Consider the following 17,455-nt stretch of genomic DNA (forward strand, 5'->3'; position numbering starts at 1 on the left):
TAGCTGCCAGAAGGTGTTTCTACTTTAAGCCCTGTTCCCCTCAAATTTTATTTATTTATTTATCATTTGTTGACTGGGAAAGTCCGACTAGGTTCCACAGAGCCTGTTTTCAGCGGAGGCCTGGGGAGAAATGCTCCAGATGCATGTCTTTGGAATGTGGGAGGAAACCAGAGTACCCGGAGGAAACCCACGCGAACACAGAGAAAACATGCAAACTCCACACAGAAGGCACCCCAGCCAAGAATCGAACCGGAGAACCTCTTGCTGTGAGGTGTGGATTGGTAATGCCCTGTGGCTGGAATGTGCAGTGGGAAAACCATACCAAACTGCCTTTTACTTCTGCACAGGGCAGACACTGGCCAACCATCCCACCCTGCATCAGAGTTCAGCTTCATATCGCTGCCAGGACGCATTTCCCTTTAAGACCTGTTCCTTGCAAATGCCTTGGTAAAGACCCGTGGATGGGTCATATAGTGGGCAGACCACACCAAACTGCCTCTCACTTCTGTATAAGGTAGCCATTTGCAAATCATCTCACCCACCACGAGGAAGCATTTTTCTGTGATTTTCCCCAGCCTCTGCCAGGGAAATTCAGCTGCACTTTACTTACCATGCAAGCATCGTTCCTTCCTTCCTTCTCTCCTAGGATAGGCATGCCTGTCTTCCATGACAGCACCTCTAGACACTAATCGAATGCAGGTTGCCTGTGTCACAGGCAAGACCTCTACACCACCACGCTGGCATTCACTTTTATTCTGTAACTGGTAGTACGCATCTAGATGGTGCTCAGTGTACTACAGAAAATTATGATCTGCTGTCACCGATCACAAACAGTTATCCATTCTCAAAATGGATGCCAAGAAATTCACCAGGAAAGTGAAGATCGAGAGGTGAATTTTGGCATCCATGTCAAGAACACATAAGATGGCTATGACTGAAGACCAGAGTATAATCCTCTATTTTATGTACAGCTGTTTGCATTCAGAAGAAATTAAGCTAATCTTGTCCATTAGTGCTTTTTGGTACCTTACAGTACAGCAAATTCCTGTGTAGTGCTTGAATGAACAAATTACATTAGTGTTTGCTTTTAACAATGGCAAACACTTTGAGGGTACCTTGCTGCATAAGTGTGTTTGCCTATGAGAATGAATTAATGTTGCAGGGGAGGGGGGAGCAAAACTGAAAACTGACTTACTACAATTTCAGAAGTAGTGAAGTATAGAAATTTACCACCACTACTCAACTGAAAATTTCTAAAGTAAGAAAATTGGTCTAGCATTTAACACAGAAAGTTAGGCTTCTGAGCTGTTGACAAGTTGCTTCCTGTAGCCAAGGGTGCAGTATGCAGTTTCCTTCCACCTCCGCCTACTGTGATACTCTGGGAAAGTCACTAAACCAGAAAAAGTCTTCTGGGTTGCCCCTTAAAGGGATATTTGTGTCCAGTGGCTTTACAAGGTTAAGAATTATGACAAAAAAAAAATTTACATGAATAATTAAATACAAGCGGCCTATAGTTAAATGCTGCCCTCTTATTCACACCAATTATTTACCCATTTTAATTACTATAGTCGGTTACTCCCATTTGATTTATATTAACTGTATTAATAATATGCCTTTACATGCACCTTTGTAACCAAGCCTAATTAGTTAATAAATAACCGGTCTCAAGCCAATCCAAACAGCTGACTACCAGCATAAAAAATACAAATCTAAACAATGAGTGTAGTCTTTAAAGTCTGTGCAAACTGGGCTTCATACTGAAGCCTCTACTCCGGATAAGGCAAATTCCACTCCATCCTTGGTAAGGCAAATTCCACTCCATCCTTGGTAAGGCAAATTCCATAAACATATGGCAAATTCACATCATGGAAGAAAGAGAGGCTAATCCAAGCACTCCTTCAATGGGGGAGCAGAGCTGAGTGCACTGTCTCAATGGCTCAGCACTATGCACACTTCCCTTTACCTGGAAGATCAGAAGGCTGGCAGTTATGTTCCTACCAGCTGTCTGGATTCACAGGTTCATAGGTTGATACTAGGCTATCTGCCCTAGGGCATTTATAAGCCTAGCCAGAGTATGTTTGGCTTTCGCCACCCTTTTAGATTAGTTGACTGTGCCTCTGTATAGTAGGTCACAGAAGGTAGCCCTTTTAAGGTTTGTTTACTGTACCTCTGTCAAGCAGCAACACAGAAGACACAAGAGAGATCCCAGAGGTAAACTTACAATCTCTCATCCATTCGTCAAGATTTCTCTTGAAGAGGGTCAGTGAGGGGCTCTGCCTGACACGGATTGGGATTTTGTTCCAGAGTGAGGGGAGCCTCTGGGATATGAATCTGTCCCTCCAGCATGTCCTATTTATTTCTGTGCTGAGGTTCAAGTCCCTGGAGTGTGTAGCTCTAAGAGATTTAGATTTCCTGAGGTGAAGCATGTCCATTAATTCTGGGTTGGACATGGCTTTATACGTCAGACACAGATCGCCTCTGAGTAGGCGGTACGCAACTGAGTAGAGCTGGAGTTTCTTTAGTCGAACTGCATAGGGCATCTGTTTGAGCTCCTTGATCCTCTTGGTGAGATACTTTTGGGGTCTTTCCAGTTGCTGAAGGTGTCGGGTAAGGTACATCCCAAACGGGGCATTGTACTCAATTATGGGCCTGATAAGTGATGAGTAGAGGGGCACTATGGCCTCTCTTGATCTAGATGTGAACCCTTTCATGATAAGGTGGGCTACATAAAAGGTCTTTCTAACCACTTTGGCAACGTGATTGTTAAATGAGAGATTGCTATCTACTTGGGTCCCCAAGTCCCTAATTACTTCTTCCGTACTTAATGGATTACCACCTATGTGGTAATTTTTGGGCACTTTGTTTTTTTCCAAAGGGGATGACTATGCACTTTTTGGCATTTAGCTTTAGGCCATGGCTCTGGCACCAGTTATCCATCTCTGTGAGACCCTTTTGGGGGATGCTTGTGTCAGTCGGAGAGTCAATTATAGCACCCAGTTTGCAGTCATCTGTGAACTTGGTCAGCCATAGTCCACCCGTGTTAGCCTGTACCTCGGAGAAATATATACCAAACAAGAGAGGTCCCAGGACTGAGCCTTGTGGGACACCACTTGTAACTGGTTTAGAGTCTGACATGGCACCTGCTATTCTGACCACGTGGGTTCTATCCCTGAGCCAGTTTGCAACCCACCTTGTGACACAGGGGTTGATATTTAAGCTGGTGAGCTTATTTATGATGCCCGAGTGGGGTATTGTATCAAAGGCCTTTGTGAGGTTCAGGTAGACAGTGTGGACTACCTTCCCTTCATCTATGGCTTTGGTAACTGTCAAAGAAGTCTACCAGGTTCAAGAGGCAAGATTTGCCCTTAATGAAGCCGAATTGGGTAGGATCTAGTGTCTGGAGGTTCCCAATGTCTTTGTTTAGGATTTCCATGATGATATGCTCCATAGCTTTGCAGACCAGGCTAGTCAGGCTTATAGGGCGATAGTTTCTGGGGTCTGTTGTGGCACCACCTTTGTGGAGTGGGACCACTGGGGTCTGTTGTGGCACTACCTTTGTGGAGTGGGACCACTGTTGCTGTACGCCATTCCTTGGGAATGTAACCCAAGTGTCTGTTGCAGTCCCAAATTACTATCGTTTAGATGCAATGTTAAAATGAGGTACCATCTGTTTCAGTTGATGATACTCTAGCTGGATGTCATATACCCCATAGCACTTACTGTGAAGAAACACTGAGTAGTTTTAGTACCACCTCAGATCTCCCCTAAAAGCAATTATAACTGAGTTTATATTAGTTTTCAAACTTACTGACAGTTCTGGAGAGTGAAGGACTACTCCAATCAGTGGCAATTAAAAATAAAAGAAACAGAGTGCACCAGAAGCTAAAGAAAACATGTTTCAATAAAGCAACGACTCTGTTATGCAACGACAAAAGCACAACTGAAAAACATTCGGGGAGGGGGATACAAAACTACCAGTCAGTGGTCTGTATACATTGCTAGAAAATACTGATAACAGCTACTTACCACACTTAATTTCCAACATAAAATGCAAGACTCAATGGTTACAAATGACTTTTAAAAGCCAAATGACTTTTAAAAGCCAATCACAACTGCAACACGAGATGCTACTAAATCTACAGATACAAGCAGTTAGTTAACAAAAAGTTTAATGCTTTACACATAAAAATAATTTAAAGCACTAAACTACAACAGCACCAGAAAGTACAGACTTGTTTGCTAAGTAAATTAGCTTCTGTAGGTTGTGTACACTGACAGACTGCTTAACACATGCATATATGCAAAGTCAAACTCATATCTCTTACCCTACTCTGAAGGCTGAAATCTGCCTTGTTGAGTCCATAATACACTGGCTTTTTCAGCAAAGAAAATTTGTGAAATAAAACCAATCCCCTCAGTAACCTCTGAGCCATGATGTTCTGACAACCCAGTGAAGTTGAGAAATACAAACTGCTCCAAGGCCACCTTCAAATCCTACATGTAATAAAATGGGAAGATCTCTTGTACTGTGGCACCTTCCTTCTCTAGCAGGAAGACTAATATTTAAGGTAGTACTGTGACATGGCTTAAAACATTTAAGGTGGATCCATATTATGATGTAGACAATAATGATGTAGTGCTGCTCCAGGTTTCAAATACATTGAACAGCATGCAAATCAACACAGTACAAGGGCAGCATTCAATTAACTAAGCTGTTTATAGATCACACACACACACACACACAGATATAAAAAGCCTGCCTGACAAAGCCAGGCATCACAAAACAAGTGAATGCACTCTGTCAGAATATCTAATCAGTTGAAAGAACAAATGTGAATATGCATTTATATTAAAGACTAGTACCCACAAAACATACTAGACCCCAAGATACAAAGTCACAACAAACCCTGCCCACAGCCCTGTGCAACACACCTAAAATGTGCACTTAACGTCCAATAGTACACATGCCCATCCTGTCTGTCAAGGGAGCATTCATAACAGCCTGACAATATTATACATCTTAAATGTTTTTGTTTTACTTTTGAAGATTATAAAATATTGTTCTTAAAATTTTTTGGACTAATATGGAGCTTTTCTCCCCAGGCTTCCGCTCAAAATGGACTTGTGCCCACTTGGACTTTCCAAGTAAACAAATGTCAACAAATAAATAAGTCTTAAATCTAACTTTTGCTTTATATGTTTTGTTTACATATTTGACATATTGTTTCTACCTTGCATTAATTGTGTGATCGCAAGCTGTTGTACATATGACATAAGCATAAGCACATTCCTAACAGCTTGCTGATATTAAATAATAGAATGTCCTAAATTTCAAGCATTCATTCATTCATTCTTGGATACCTGTTTTATCTAACAGTATAAGGCAGCCTTAAATGAAATGCCAGTCCATTACAGCACATAGCCGTGGCTAAAATTTATTTTAGCAACAAAGCAAAATCCATCCTTCTCATATCTCTCATCCTCTTAGAGCAAGAAATCTGGAAAAAGCCATAAATAAAAATGGGACAAAGGCCCAAAAATAGGAACAAATTTTAACTATTGCTCTTACAGACTTAGAAAGTTGATAGACTAACAGGTTTTCATTAGCATGACTTTTCTGAAATTTAGTCTGAAATCAAATGACTGTCATTATTTTCTAACTTCAGTCTTTAATGATTTGACACTAATTGCCAGAAAAACAAAATTTTATGAAAAATGAACTAAAATATGATGCATAAATATGGACATTCTGTAAATAATCTGTACAGTTGAGAGGTATTCCTTCCGAATGTACATACACATATATATACTAGTACACATGCACAAACATGCCAGTGGTGGTGTACAGTATATTGCGTATATGAACCACAGTACAACTCAAAACAAATAACAGCAACATAAGATGTAAGCCATTCACATAGCTCTGAGCAACCTCTGACCTCTAGAATTAGGGATACTTTTAAAAATATTAGAATCTCTATACCGGAAGAATGCAAAGTTCCTGTAATCACGGCTGCACAGGTAAAAAACACACTCTCCAAAGCCAAGAACACAGCATCCGTAGGACCTGACAATATCCCAGGCTGCGTTCTACACAAACTACAGAATGAACTGGCACCCTACCTAAGTACCATGTTCAATTATAGCCTCACCTCAGGCTTTGTGCCCACTGAATGGCACAACGCAACAGTTATCCCACTCCACAAAGGGGGAGCCACGATGGACCCTGGGAACTACCGCCCCATTAGCCTGATGAGTCTGGTCTGCAAGGCCATGGAACTCCATCATGGCATCATGGAACTCATAAACAAAGACATTGGTAATCTCCAAACTCTGGACCCTACCCAGTTCGGATTTGTAAAAGGCAGATCATGTCTCCTAAACCTGACTGACTTCTTTGAAGCAGTCACCAAAGCCATAGATGAGGGTAAAGTGGTTCACACAGCTTATATAGATCTCGCCAAGGCTTTCGACACCATCCCCCACTCTGGAATTATAGATAAGCTCACTAAACTAGGTATAAATCCCTATGTCACAAGATGGGTTGCCAACTGGCTCATGGACAGAACCCACACTGTGAACGTAGCGGACTCCAAATCCGACTTCAGACCAGTGACAAGTGGAGTACCACAGGGTTCAGTCCTGGGTCCTCTCTTGTTTGGTATCTACTTCTCTGAAGTACAGGCTAACACAGAAGGTCTTTGGCTAACAAAGTTTGCAGATTACTGCAAACTAGGAGTCATAATCGAAACTCCTAATGATGTGGACATACTACCAAAGGGCCTCACTGAGACAGATACCTGGTGTCAAAGCCATGGCCTGAAGCTCAATGCCAAAAAGTGCATTGTCATCCCCTTTGGCAAAAACTCTGTACCCATGAACTACCACATAGCTGGTAGTCTACTTAACACCAAAAATGTGATAAAAGACCTTGGGACACAGGTGAACAGTAGTCTCTCCTTTGATAATCACATCGCCACAGTGGTCAGCAAATCCTTCTACATGGCTCACCTCATCACAAAAGGTTTCTCATCCAGAAAAAAGAGGTCATTGTTCCCCTATACTCATCACTCATTAGACCCATTATAGAGTACAATGCCCCCTTTTGGTTTGTACCTCACAAGACATCTACAACAACTGGAAAGGCCACAGAAATACCTTGCAAAGAGAATTACTGGCCTCAAATAGATGCCCTACGCAGACTCTCTCAAACTCCAACTTTACTCTGTCGCATATTGCCTACTCAGAGGTGATCTCTGCCTAACATACAAAGCTATGTCAAACCCAGAGCTGTCGGACATGCTCCACTTAAAGAAATCCCAATCCCTCTGATCTAAACGCTCTAGGGACCTAAACCTTGTCACCACAATAAACAGAACATGCTGGAGGGATAGATTCCTGTCCCAGAGATTCCCATACTCTGGAACAGACTACCTATCCATGTCAAACAGAGCTCCTCATTAACACTCTGCAAGAAAAATCTTGATGATTGGATGGGAAATAGGAAATTCACCTCAGGGATCACTTCTGTGGCTCTGCTCGACAGGGGCACAGGAAAATAATTTTCTTGGGTGGCGAAATCCAGGGTACATTTTTAGCTAGGCTTATAAAGGCCCTAGGGCCAATTGCCTAGTGCCTACCTATGAACCTAGTATTCGTACCGTCAACTGCCTCTGATTTTGCATCATATTTTTTGCCTTCTCCATTATAAAATTTCTGATCTGGTAAAAATCACTGGTAAGTAATGCTACATTTTCATACTTCTTATTGTACAGAAATGTATGTTAATGCACAATCTATATATTTTATTAACTTAGTAAATTAGGGTAATATTTACAAATTGTCCCTTTTTACTTTACTTCTGGTTTTGTCCAAGCGAGCTATGTGTATGATATTGGTAACATTGTCAATAACAATAGTGTACATTGCTTTTATGTTTATTATATTTAATGTTTTAGGTGTCTGCCTTATTAATTTGTTCTTGAATTTTCAGCACATAGTTTGTCTTTCAATGATGCCATATGCAGATTGGCTGTTGCTCATGCAGGGAACACCAAAACCTAAACAAACTTCAATGGAGGGGGTGGGTACCACACTTCAGGATAACCATATCCTATAGATACCAATATGAAGAGCACAGGATTGTTAATAATTTATAGCATGGGCTAGCAGCACTATACATTGGAAGCAGAAATGTTACAGGTTAACTGCATTTTAAAAGTTGTTAAAATTTAAATTTAAAAGTTAAAACTTGTAAACCTGAGTAGCAAAGACTCAAGCGGAAATAATGCTAAGCAGCCCTGCTGACAGAGATTTTCTTACATGTACGATACATCTTTATAAAGAAAGAAAGAAAGGAGACAAAATGTAAGAAAAGGGATACAGAATAAATACTGTATGTCAGCATCAACAAAAAATGAACAAAGGTATGGGATTCATGCTAGTTCAGTAGCAGAACCCCTTGCTAAACAGAAGCACACATTCACATTTTCTTTGCAACTCTACTAGGGGCTAATATGTCTGCCTTTGTAATACTCCATTACCACTCTAAACGTATAGAATGACTAAATTTACATTGTTTATTCATCCAGTTCTATTTCCAGTTATTTACTTGTTTATGCTTTCTTAAGTAAGTGAACTGGTCTGGAGGCCCTATGCAGGCATGGCCTGAGCCTCAAGAATAGATTTCATACAAAAAAAAACCAAAATCATAAGATACAGTGTGGACAGCAAGAGACAGTTGCATCAGTAAAGAAATTACTACTTACATGAGCCATTAGCCATCACTTGTCTTACGTAAATATTACTTAGGAGAGACATGACTTGTCTCATGTAAATATTAGTAGTTCAACTTGATTGCATTCTATTCCACATGTTCATAGGATTATAGGATCATAGGAGATTACTAGGCTATCGACCTGGAGGTCATTTCAAGCCTAGCCATTTCATCCCAATGTAATACCATAGAAATGCTAGTCGGTATCCAAGACTGCATTTAGTAATGACTGTCCATGTCCTGGACAGTTGTTGGCACCATCTCTGCTAAGAATTTACGGTGCCCCATCCACTCATCCAGGTTCCTCTTGAACAGTGTCATAGAGGTGCTCTGTTTCACATGAATTTAGAGCCAATTCCAAAGCCGCAATCTGTCCTTCCAGCATGTTCTATTTAGGATGCAGGCCATATTTAGGTCCCTGGAAAGGGTAGCCCTAGTCTTGGTTGATTTACAGATATGCAGCAAGTTCATTAGGTTTGGGTTTGAGATTGCTCTGTAAGCCAGGCATAAGTCTCCCCTAAGAAGTCTATATGACACAGAGTATAGTGACAGGGACTTTAGTCAGTCTGTGTAAGGAACATGCTGGAGTCCCTTCATCTTCTTTGTTAGAAAGCTCTAAGATCTCTTTAATTGCTGCAGATGTTTTATACAGTACATGTCGAATGGGGCGTTAGATTAATTATGGGCCAGATTAGTGCCAAGTATAGAGGAGTAATAACCTCTCTTGCTCTCGAGGCAGTGCCTTTACTAATCAAGTCTGCTACAGAGAAAGCCTTCCTTACTACAGTAAATACTGTAGATGGTGGTTGAAGGTAAGGTCACAGTTAATTTATGATCCCAGATCCCTTACCACTTTGTGGGTACAGTATTGTTATTTACTTGATAGTGTAAAGGGACATTGTTTGTGCCAAAGGGAATGATGATGCATTTCTTTGCAATCAGTTTGAGATTGTGACTAAGACACCAGTTGTTGGTCTGCGTAAGATCCTCCTGGAGTATACTGACATCATTTGGGGATTCAATAATTGCACCCAATTTGCAATCGTCTGCAGACCTGGTTAGCCAAAACCCCTTAGTTTTGACTTGAACTTCTGAGTAGTATGTACCAAACAGTAGGGGGCCTAGCACCAACCCCTTTGGCACCCCACTGGTGACAGGCCTGCCGGTTGATGTGGAGTCACCCACTTTGATAGTGCGTGTCAGGTTTCTGAGCCAGTTGGCAACCCATCTTATAACTAAGGGGTTTACATTCACTTTGCTAAGTTTATCAGTAATGCCTGAGTGTAGGACTGTGTTGAAAGTCTTGCCAAGTCGAGTATGCTATGTGCACAGATCTGCCCTCATCAATACCCCAGGTCACAGTTTTGAAGAAGTCCACCAGATTTAACAGGCAATACATGGCCTTGATTGAGCTGAATTGTGTGGGATCCAGGGTTTGGAGGTCACCTATGTCTTTATTTATGAGGTCCATAATGATGTGTTTCATGGATTTACAGTTGAGGCTGGTCAAGCTTATGAGTCTGTAATTCCCAGAGTCTATTGCTAGGCCACCTTTGTGGATGGGAATGACTGTTACTGTTCTCCATTCATCAGGAGCAAAGCCTGTGGTTAGGCTATGATTGAAAAGGGTACTTACTAGTCATGCTAGTTCATGTTTTACCCTGTTTAGAAGACAGCCTGGTATGCTGTCTGATGCCATAGAGGCTGTGTTTTTTTGCTTTGGACAAGGCTTCGATGACCTGCTCTTCAGATATGGAGGGTGGTCGGAAAGTTTTTGGGAAGGTTTGTGATAAGTTTGCAGGGGATAAGGGAGTGAAATTTTTGCCAAACCTATCCACTAGCAGGTTTGCTATCTCTGTGGGGTCAGTGTGTGTGATACCATTGATAACTATTTCTGCACATGCTTGGGTCCTACCTTGTAAGCTACATATGTAGCTGTAAAAGGCCTCATGGCTATCCTAGGCTGTGCTTGTTAAGTTTTTTCAAAGAAGCCCTTAGATGATTTGACAAGTTGTCTTATTTGCCTTTTGAGGCTCAGGAGGGTGCTTTTCCATTGATGGGGCCTCACCTTTGTTTTCTTGGACATAAACATTTTGTGTCTATTGTAAAGTTTTTTGAAGCTGGATTTCCATCATGGTGGCTTGTGTTTACTTTGGGCTCTTGCTTTGATTCTTTCTGCTAGAGTGGAGTCTATACACTTATGCAAGTAATTGTACAGGGATTTAGTGTAAACTTCAGTGTAGTTACCAATTCCACTTGAGGGTGGGGCTTGGAATGCATTTATACATTCACCTAAGAGGGTATAGTTTGCCTTGGTCAAGTTTGTTACAAAGTCTGATTTTGCCCTTTGTGAGTTTTGGTAATAGTGCCAGCTCAATGATGATCGATTTATGCTCAGATTTAACTAATGACAGTCTGACAGTTGTGGCAGTGCATCTGTTAGATATGTTAGTGAGGACCAGGTCTAGTATGTTTGTTCCTCGTCGGGATGTGAACAATTTGTTCTAGGGCACTTGAGTTAAATTTGTTCTAGGGCACTTGAGTTAAATTTGTTCTAGGGCACTTGAGTTAACAAAGTCAAGGAACTTTTGCGATAGCGAGTTAGGACTAGCATAGGTTTCCAAATTCATGGTGGGATAATTGAAATCCCCCATAACCAGAGTGTTTGGCAATATATGGATTGTCTTGAATTTGGTCAAGTAGGCTTTGTGCATGTCATGAGCCATGCAGGGGGGTCTATAACTGGCTATGACATGAATGGGGTCTTACCCACTGTAATCTGAACTTGGAGTAATCCCATGGAGTTGTCCAGTCTAACTAGAAGGGAGGTGAATTTGTCTCTACTATAAACAGAAACACTTCCTCCTTTGGTTCTCACATGTTAGTTTTGCAGTCTGAAGGTGTGGAAGGCACTGTAGCCTTGCAAGGCCAAGGTACTCTCTGAGGCCTTAAACCAGGTTTCTGTGACTGCACAGACATCTACATCTTCCAGTAACAGAAGTGCTTTCAGGATGTGCAGTTTTTGGTTTAAGCTCCTAGCATTTAGCAGCATGACTCTTATTTTGTTATGACTGGAAAATTTCATGTCAGTAAATTTGTTATTGAGCCCTTGTCTAGAAAAATACACTATGCAGGAGGCAAGAGCCTTTGCCAGCAGCAGAAAATCTAGAGGTGCCAGGTGCAAACCGTCTCTGGCAAAGCAAGGAGGTTTGTCGACCATGGCTTCTCAGGCTGACAGGAATTGGATCCCCTTTGAATGACACCAAAAACTAAAACAACTATTGTAATCAATCATTTTTGTTTATACTGTGGCATCATTCTATGTGAGGGTAGTATGCTGCTAAAGGCTAGGGACATACTCAGACAGTTCAATCATGTCTCTCTTCATATAGTCCAGTGAGGTAAGTCTCAGATCGTTCACTCCAACATGAACTATGACAGAGTCATAATGGTACTTGTTGCTGAGAGACCCGAGTGCATGCATAATCTGATGAATCCTGGCAACAGACAGCTGACTGTGACTTGTCCATCCTGGTGAGTGGGACATCCGTGTCACTCACTATTGAGTCCCCAATGTCAAGAAAATTTGTCTTTTGAGTGTTACGCCTTATGGGCTAGGTAGGTGAGACACTTGTGTTACTATGTGTCACGCATGCTGTGGGAACTGTGTTAGTTGGAGCAGTCTTGGGTTTTCGAGGTCTCTGGTGTTTCGTAAATCTTTTGAGAGAACTTCTGTGTATGTTGATTTTCATGTTTGATGAGTACTATGTGTATGAGTAGTGGTACTATGTGCATCAGTAGTGATGGGTGGGAAGATGACCTCTTCAGTGTTACTGTTCTGAGTGTGAGAGACCATGGATTCAAGATTCTTGGTACAGCTATTTCTCTCGTAATCTGTACTACAGTGAGTTATTAGTAGAGACTTGTCAGTGCCCGAGAGACAATTGCTACACTGTATCTACAGACCCAAGTGAACAAGGTTGGCAGGAGAAGCAAGAGTAGTCTGTCTATAATGCTAGGTTGAAGACTGTTATCACAAAGGGGGCTTTTCAGGATTGATCAAGGAGGAACTTTGATCAGGAAAGTACTAAGGATAAGGGCTACACTAATGTCTTACAGCTATATCTAAGGGAAAAATTGTTGATTTTATATGTCCAGCTATGGCAGACAGTTGCGCAACAGTGCACGAGGCTGCATGACATGCAAACTAGAAGAAACCTGCTCAAACACAGGGCTTAAATAGCAGAAGCTAAAAACTTGAAATAAAACGTGGATGCTTACTCCAAGCCCTAGACCAACCATTCTCCACCAGACAGGTTCCAATTAGCATACTCCCCTCACTAGAGTGTAGAAATGCTTCTTCCAATCAAAGATGGACTGGAAAACATGCTTAGAACAAACAGCCCCTACAAACAGACTCAAATTCAGCAAACCTGTGTCTGGACTATGCTACAGCTACTGGCTACCTTAGTTTCGGTGAGAAACACTAGAGAATGTTCAACACAGCAGCAAATTAAAAGTGTAACACTAAAAAAATGGTTAAAACAGCATAAAATCATAAAGAAGCTTCTAAAGAATGTTTTAAACAGCTAACAAATCAGTTATTTTAACACTGCTTGGTGGGAAAACCAGAACAAGCAGAACAGGTTGCTTTGCAACAGTAAAAAGTACCAGCAAATACTTAAACAGTGAAAATACCAAAAAGACCTTTGTAACTAGTGAAAACAGCAATAAAATACAATTTAACAGGCACAGTAAGGCAGACAATTGCAGTAAAACATTGTAGTTTAGTACATATTATAGTACACAGTGGGCGGCGCAGAGGTGCGGCCATTAACGCTGACACCTCGCAGCAAGAGGTTCTCCGGTCTGGTTCTTGGTTGGGGTGCCTTCTGTGCAGTCTGCCATGTCCTCCCTGCATTTGTGTGGGTTTTCTCCAAGTACTCTAGTTTCTTCCCACATTCCAAGATATGCATCTGGAGGATTTCTCCCTGGGTATCTGCTGAAAATAAACTCTGTCCTAGTCGGGCTTTCCTGGCCAACAAATGTTCTTCTTTCGGCTGTTCCCATTAGGGTTCACCACAGCAGATCATCTGTTTCCATTTCTTCCTGTCCTCTGCATCTTGCTCTGTCACACCAAACACCAGCTTATCCTTTCTCACCACATCCATAAACCTTCTTAGGCCTTCCTCTTTTCTTCTTACTTGGCAGCTCAATCCTTAGCATCCTTCTCCCAATATACCCAGCATCCTTCTCATCACATGTCGGAACCAAAACATTCTCGCCAATCTAGCTTTGTCTCCAAACTGTCCAACCTGAGCTGACCCTCTAATATACGGATTCCTAATCCTGTCGATCCCCATCACACCCGTTGCGAATCTTAACATCTTTAACTCTGCCACCTCCAGCTCTTACTCTTATCTTTTCATCAATGCCACCATCTCCAACCCATATAACATAGCTGGTCTCACTACCCTCTTGTAGACTTTCAGTTTCACTCTTACTGGTACCTGTCTGTCACAAATCACTCCTGACACTCTTCTCCACCCACTCCACACTGCCTGTACTCTCGTCTTCACCTCTCTTCCACTCTCACCATTACACTGAACTGTTGATCCCAAGTACTTAAACTCATCCACATTCACCAGCTCTACTCCTTGCATCCTTACCATTCCACTATCTTCCCACTCATTCACACACATATATTCTGTCTTAGTCCTGCTGACCTTCATTCCTCTCCTCTCTAGAGCATATCTCCATCTTTACAGAGTCTCCTCAACTTGTTCCCTACTCTCACTACAGTTCAAAATGTCATCCGCAAACATCATAGTCCACGGGCACTCCTGTCTGATCTCATCTGTCAATCTGTCCATCACCACTGCAAATAAGAAAGGGCTCAGAACTGATCCTTGATGTAATCCCACCTCCACCCTGAATGCATCCATCACTCCTGCTGCAGACCTCACCAATGTCACACTACCTTCGTACATATCCTGTACCACTCTTGCATACTTCTCTGCCACTCCCAACTTCCTCATACAATACCACAAAGCCTCTCTAGGCACCCTAACGTATGCTTTCACTAAATCCACAAAGACAAAAATGCAACTTCATCTGACGTTCTCTATTTTTCTCCATCAACACCCTCAGAGGAAACATCGGATCTGTAGTACTCTTTCTCGGCATGAAACCATATTGCTGCTCATTAATCAGCACCTCTCTTCTTAACCTAGCTTCCACTACTCTTTCCAATAACTTCATGCGGTGACTGATCAATTTTATCCCTCTGAAGCTACTAGCTCTGCACATCGCCCTTAATCTTAAAAATCAGTAGCAAAACACTTCTCCACTCCTCAGGCATCCTCTCACTTTCCAAGATTTCATTAAACAATCTGTTTAAAAACTCCACTGCTATCTCTCAAACTCCTCCATGCTTCCAAAGATATGTCACCTGGACCACCAACCTTTTCATTTTTCATCCTCTTCATAGCAGTCCTTACTTCTTCTTTGCTAATCTATTACACTTCCTGACTCACAATCCCCACATCATCCAACCTTCTCTCTCTCTCTCTATCTCTCTCTCTCTCTCTCTCTCATTCTCTTCATTCATCAGCCCCTCAAAGTACTCTTTCCATCTGCTCAACACACTCTCCTCGCCTGTGAGTATGTTTCCCTCATTATCCTTTATCACCCTTACCTGCTGCACATCTTTCCCAACTCAATCCCTCTGTCTAGCCAATCGGTGCAGGTCCTTTTCTCCCTCTTAGTGTTCAGCCTTTCATGCAACTCTCCATACGCCTTATCCTTCACCACCTCTCTCTTCACCATACGCCTTATCTCCTTATACTCCTTATACTCCTGTGCATCCCCAGTGGCTGGATTCCGGTCAACAAATGTTAAATAAATAAACACATTAAACATAACGTATAACACATAAACGTATTAAAGTAGGTGGCAGGAAATAAAAAGTGTAGTAAATAGTATAAATAAGCAAAAAAAAAAAAAAAAAAAAAAAACAGGCAACATATGTTTTTGGGAAGCTCAGCAGCCTCTAGTTATCTAGTAGTGGCTCAGAGTTGTGGCTGGTAGCCCACCTCAGTTCAGCTCGGTGCAAACTCTACTAACCTGTATTACAATTTGTTATTATTACAAAATCAATGTATATAACGTTGGTTAATAGCACTGCTTTGTCTGACTTTCTGCCACATTATATGTCATATTAAGCAATCAATTATCATAACTTTGAGGAACTGCATTGATTGTTCTTGTTATATTGTGCCTCATGATCCAGGACACATCTGAAGAAGGTCCTTAGACCAGAATAGTTAACAGGTTAACAAACAGAGCATGAATAAATCACTTGGGGAGTTGCTTGGTTGGTGACACTCCATAACTTTTTTAACTTTTCTGGTACGGTAGGTACCAAATTTCAACATATTTACTGATTCTAATTAAAGACAAAAACACTTAACCATATGAAAGTGTAGCCAAGCACCTCATACATTTCCTCATCACAGTCTGCCCAGTGTTTGTTTACCTGGTACTTAAGGTTTTGCAAGGAAAGAGGTGAGGATTTGGGGCACATCATCTCAGAAAAGGTTCTCCATCATTGTGGTAGTCCAGTCACAAAAGAAAGACTTCTTCAAATTGTTTGGCAAACTTCAGTATGGAACAAGTGGCTGGAGTTTAGTGGGACTCTTCAGGGAGTATCTCAGTATTTGACAGGTCACTTGGTATTACCATTGGCAATGTTTTTATAAATAAATTTTGACAGGATAAAAAGATACTTTGCCATCTCTGTCAAGTGAATCCCACCACTGCCAACCAGTTGTAAAAAAAGGTCCAACCTGGCACCAGAGGGATGATCTCTGAGTTAAACTACTGATACCTAGCTAGCTAAAGTAAAATAAAAAAAAAGTGAACATAAGTTTAACTCCATAATGAGATCAGAAAATGCAGCCTGGCCCCAACAGCATGAAGGAAGTATGCACTGCTGACATGCGTATGGGCTTTTATCATCCATACCCAAATTAGACACACATACCCACCTAAAGAGCTGAGTCTTTAACATAGCATCCCTGTTCTCTTCCCCCCTACCCACAGTTTTTCAGTGTCCCTTACTCAAAGTACTTTTCAAATGCATTATTTTCACACATACATGACAGTTCCCAAGAAAGGCTGGAAGAGTTTTTCAAATCCTCACATATTTCTTTCAGGCATGGTAAAATTAACATCACCCTGTGTATAGCAGAGACAACTCTCTACCTGCTGCTCTTGATTTAGCTCAATATAAAATTTTATTCTTTGACTACTTTGATACTTTGACTGTTAGTAGGCCCAAGCAATCTAGTTAAGTGCAGGCATTAACCCGATTACCCTATTTTCTGATAATAAACAACAATAATACAAGCATGAAAAAGACTAGCTACAAAAACTTTAAAGTGAATCTGAATCTGGGCATACTGGGGCAATGTGGCAACTGCCTCATGTACACAGATAATCCTCTCTTCCTACCACCCAATACTACAACCTGTGAGAGATGCACTTACATAGCCAAACTGGAAGCAAAGCTCTCTCCGGCCAAGATTGTGCTAGACAGTCAAGAGGAGAAGGTTAACACCTGCATTACACCTCAAGCAACTTATAGCCCTTCAAAACCCACACCATCAACACTCACAC

General features: G+C 41.5%; 1 protein-coding gene across 3 annotated transcripts in view; it reads right to left on the bottom strand.

The window, feature by feature from the left end:
• LDHD (lactate dehydrogenase D) overlaps nucleotides 1-4,526 on the bottom strand; it is a 1,439,596-nt gene extending 1,435,070 nt beyond the window's left edge. For 2 of the 3 annotated variants that reach the window (XM_044081223.1, XM_044081220.1), the window contains exon 1: nucleotides 4,326-4,526. In XM_044081223.1, coding sequence (XP_043937158.1) covers nucleotides 4,326-4,433 — 108 coding nt within the window. In that variant the 5' untranslated portion in view covers nucleotides 4,434-4,526. The remainder of the gene's footprint in view (nucleotides 1-4,325) is intronic. The other variant, XM_044081221.1, reaches the window with a different exon arrangement.
• Nucleotides 4,527-17,455: the final 12,929 nt, after the last annotated feature.

This window comes from Protopterus annectens, chromosome 8.part0 (assembly GCF_019279795.1).
Source record: "Protopterus annectens isolate FY-2018-M chromosome 8.part0, PAN1.0, whole genome shotgun sequence".
Lineage (NCBI taxonomy): Eukaryota > Metazoa > Chordata > Ceratodontiformes > Protopteridae > Protopterus > Protopterus annectens.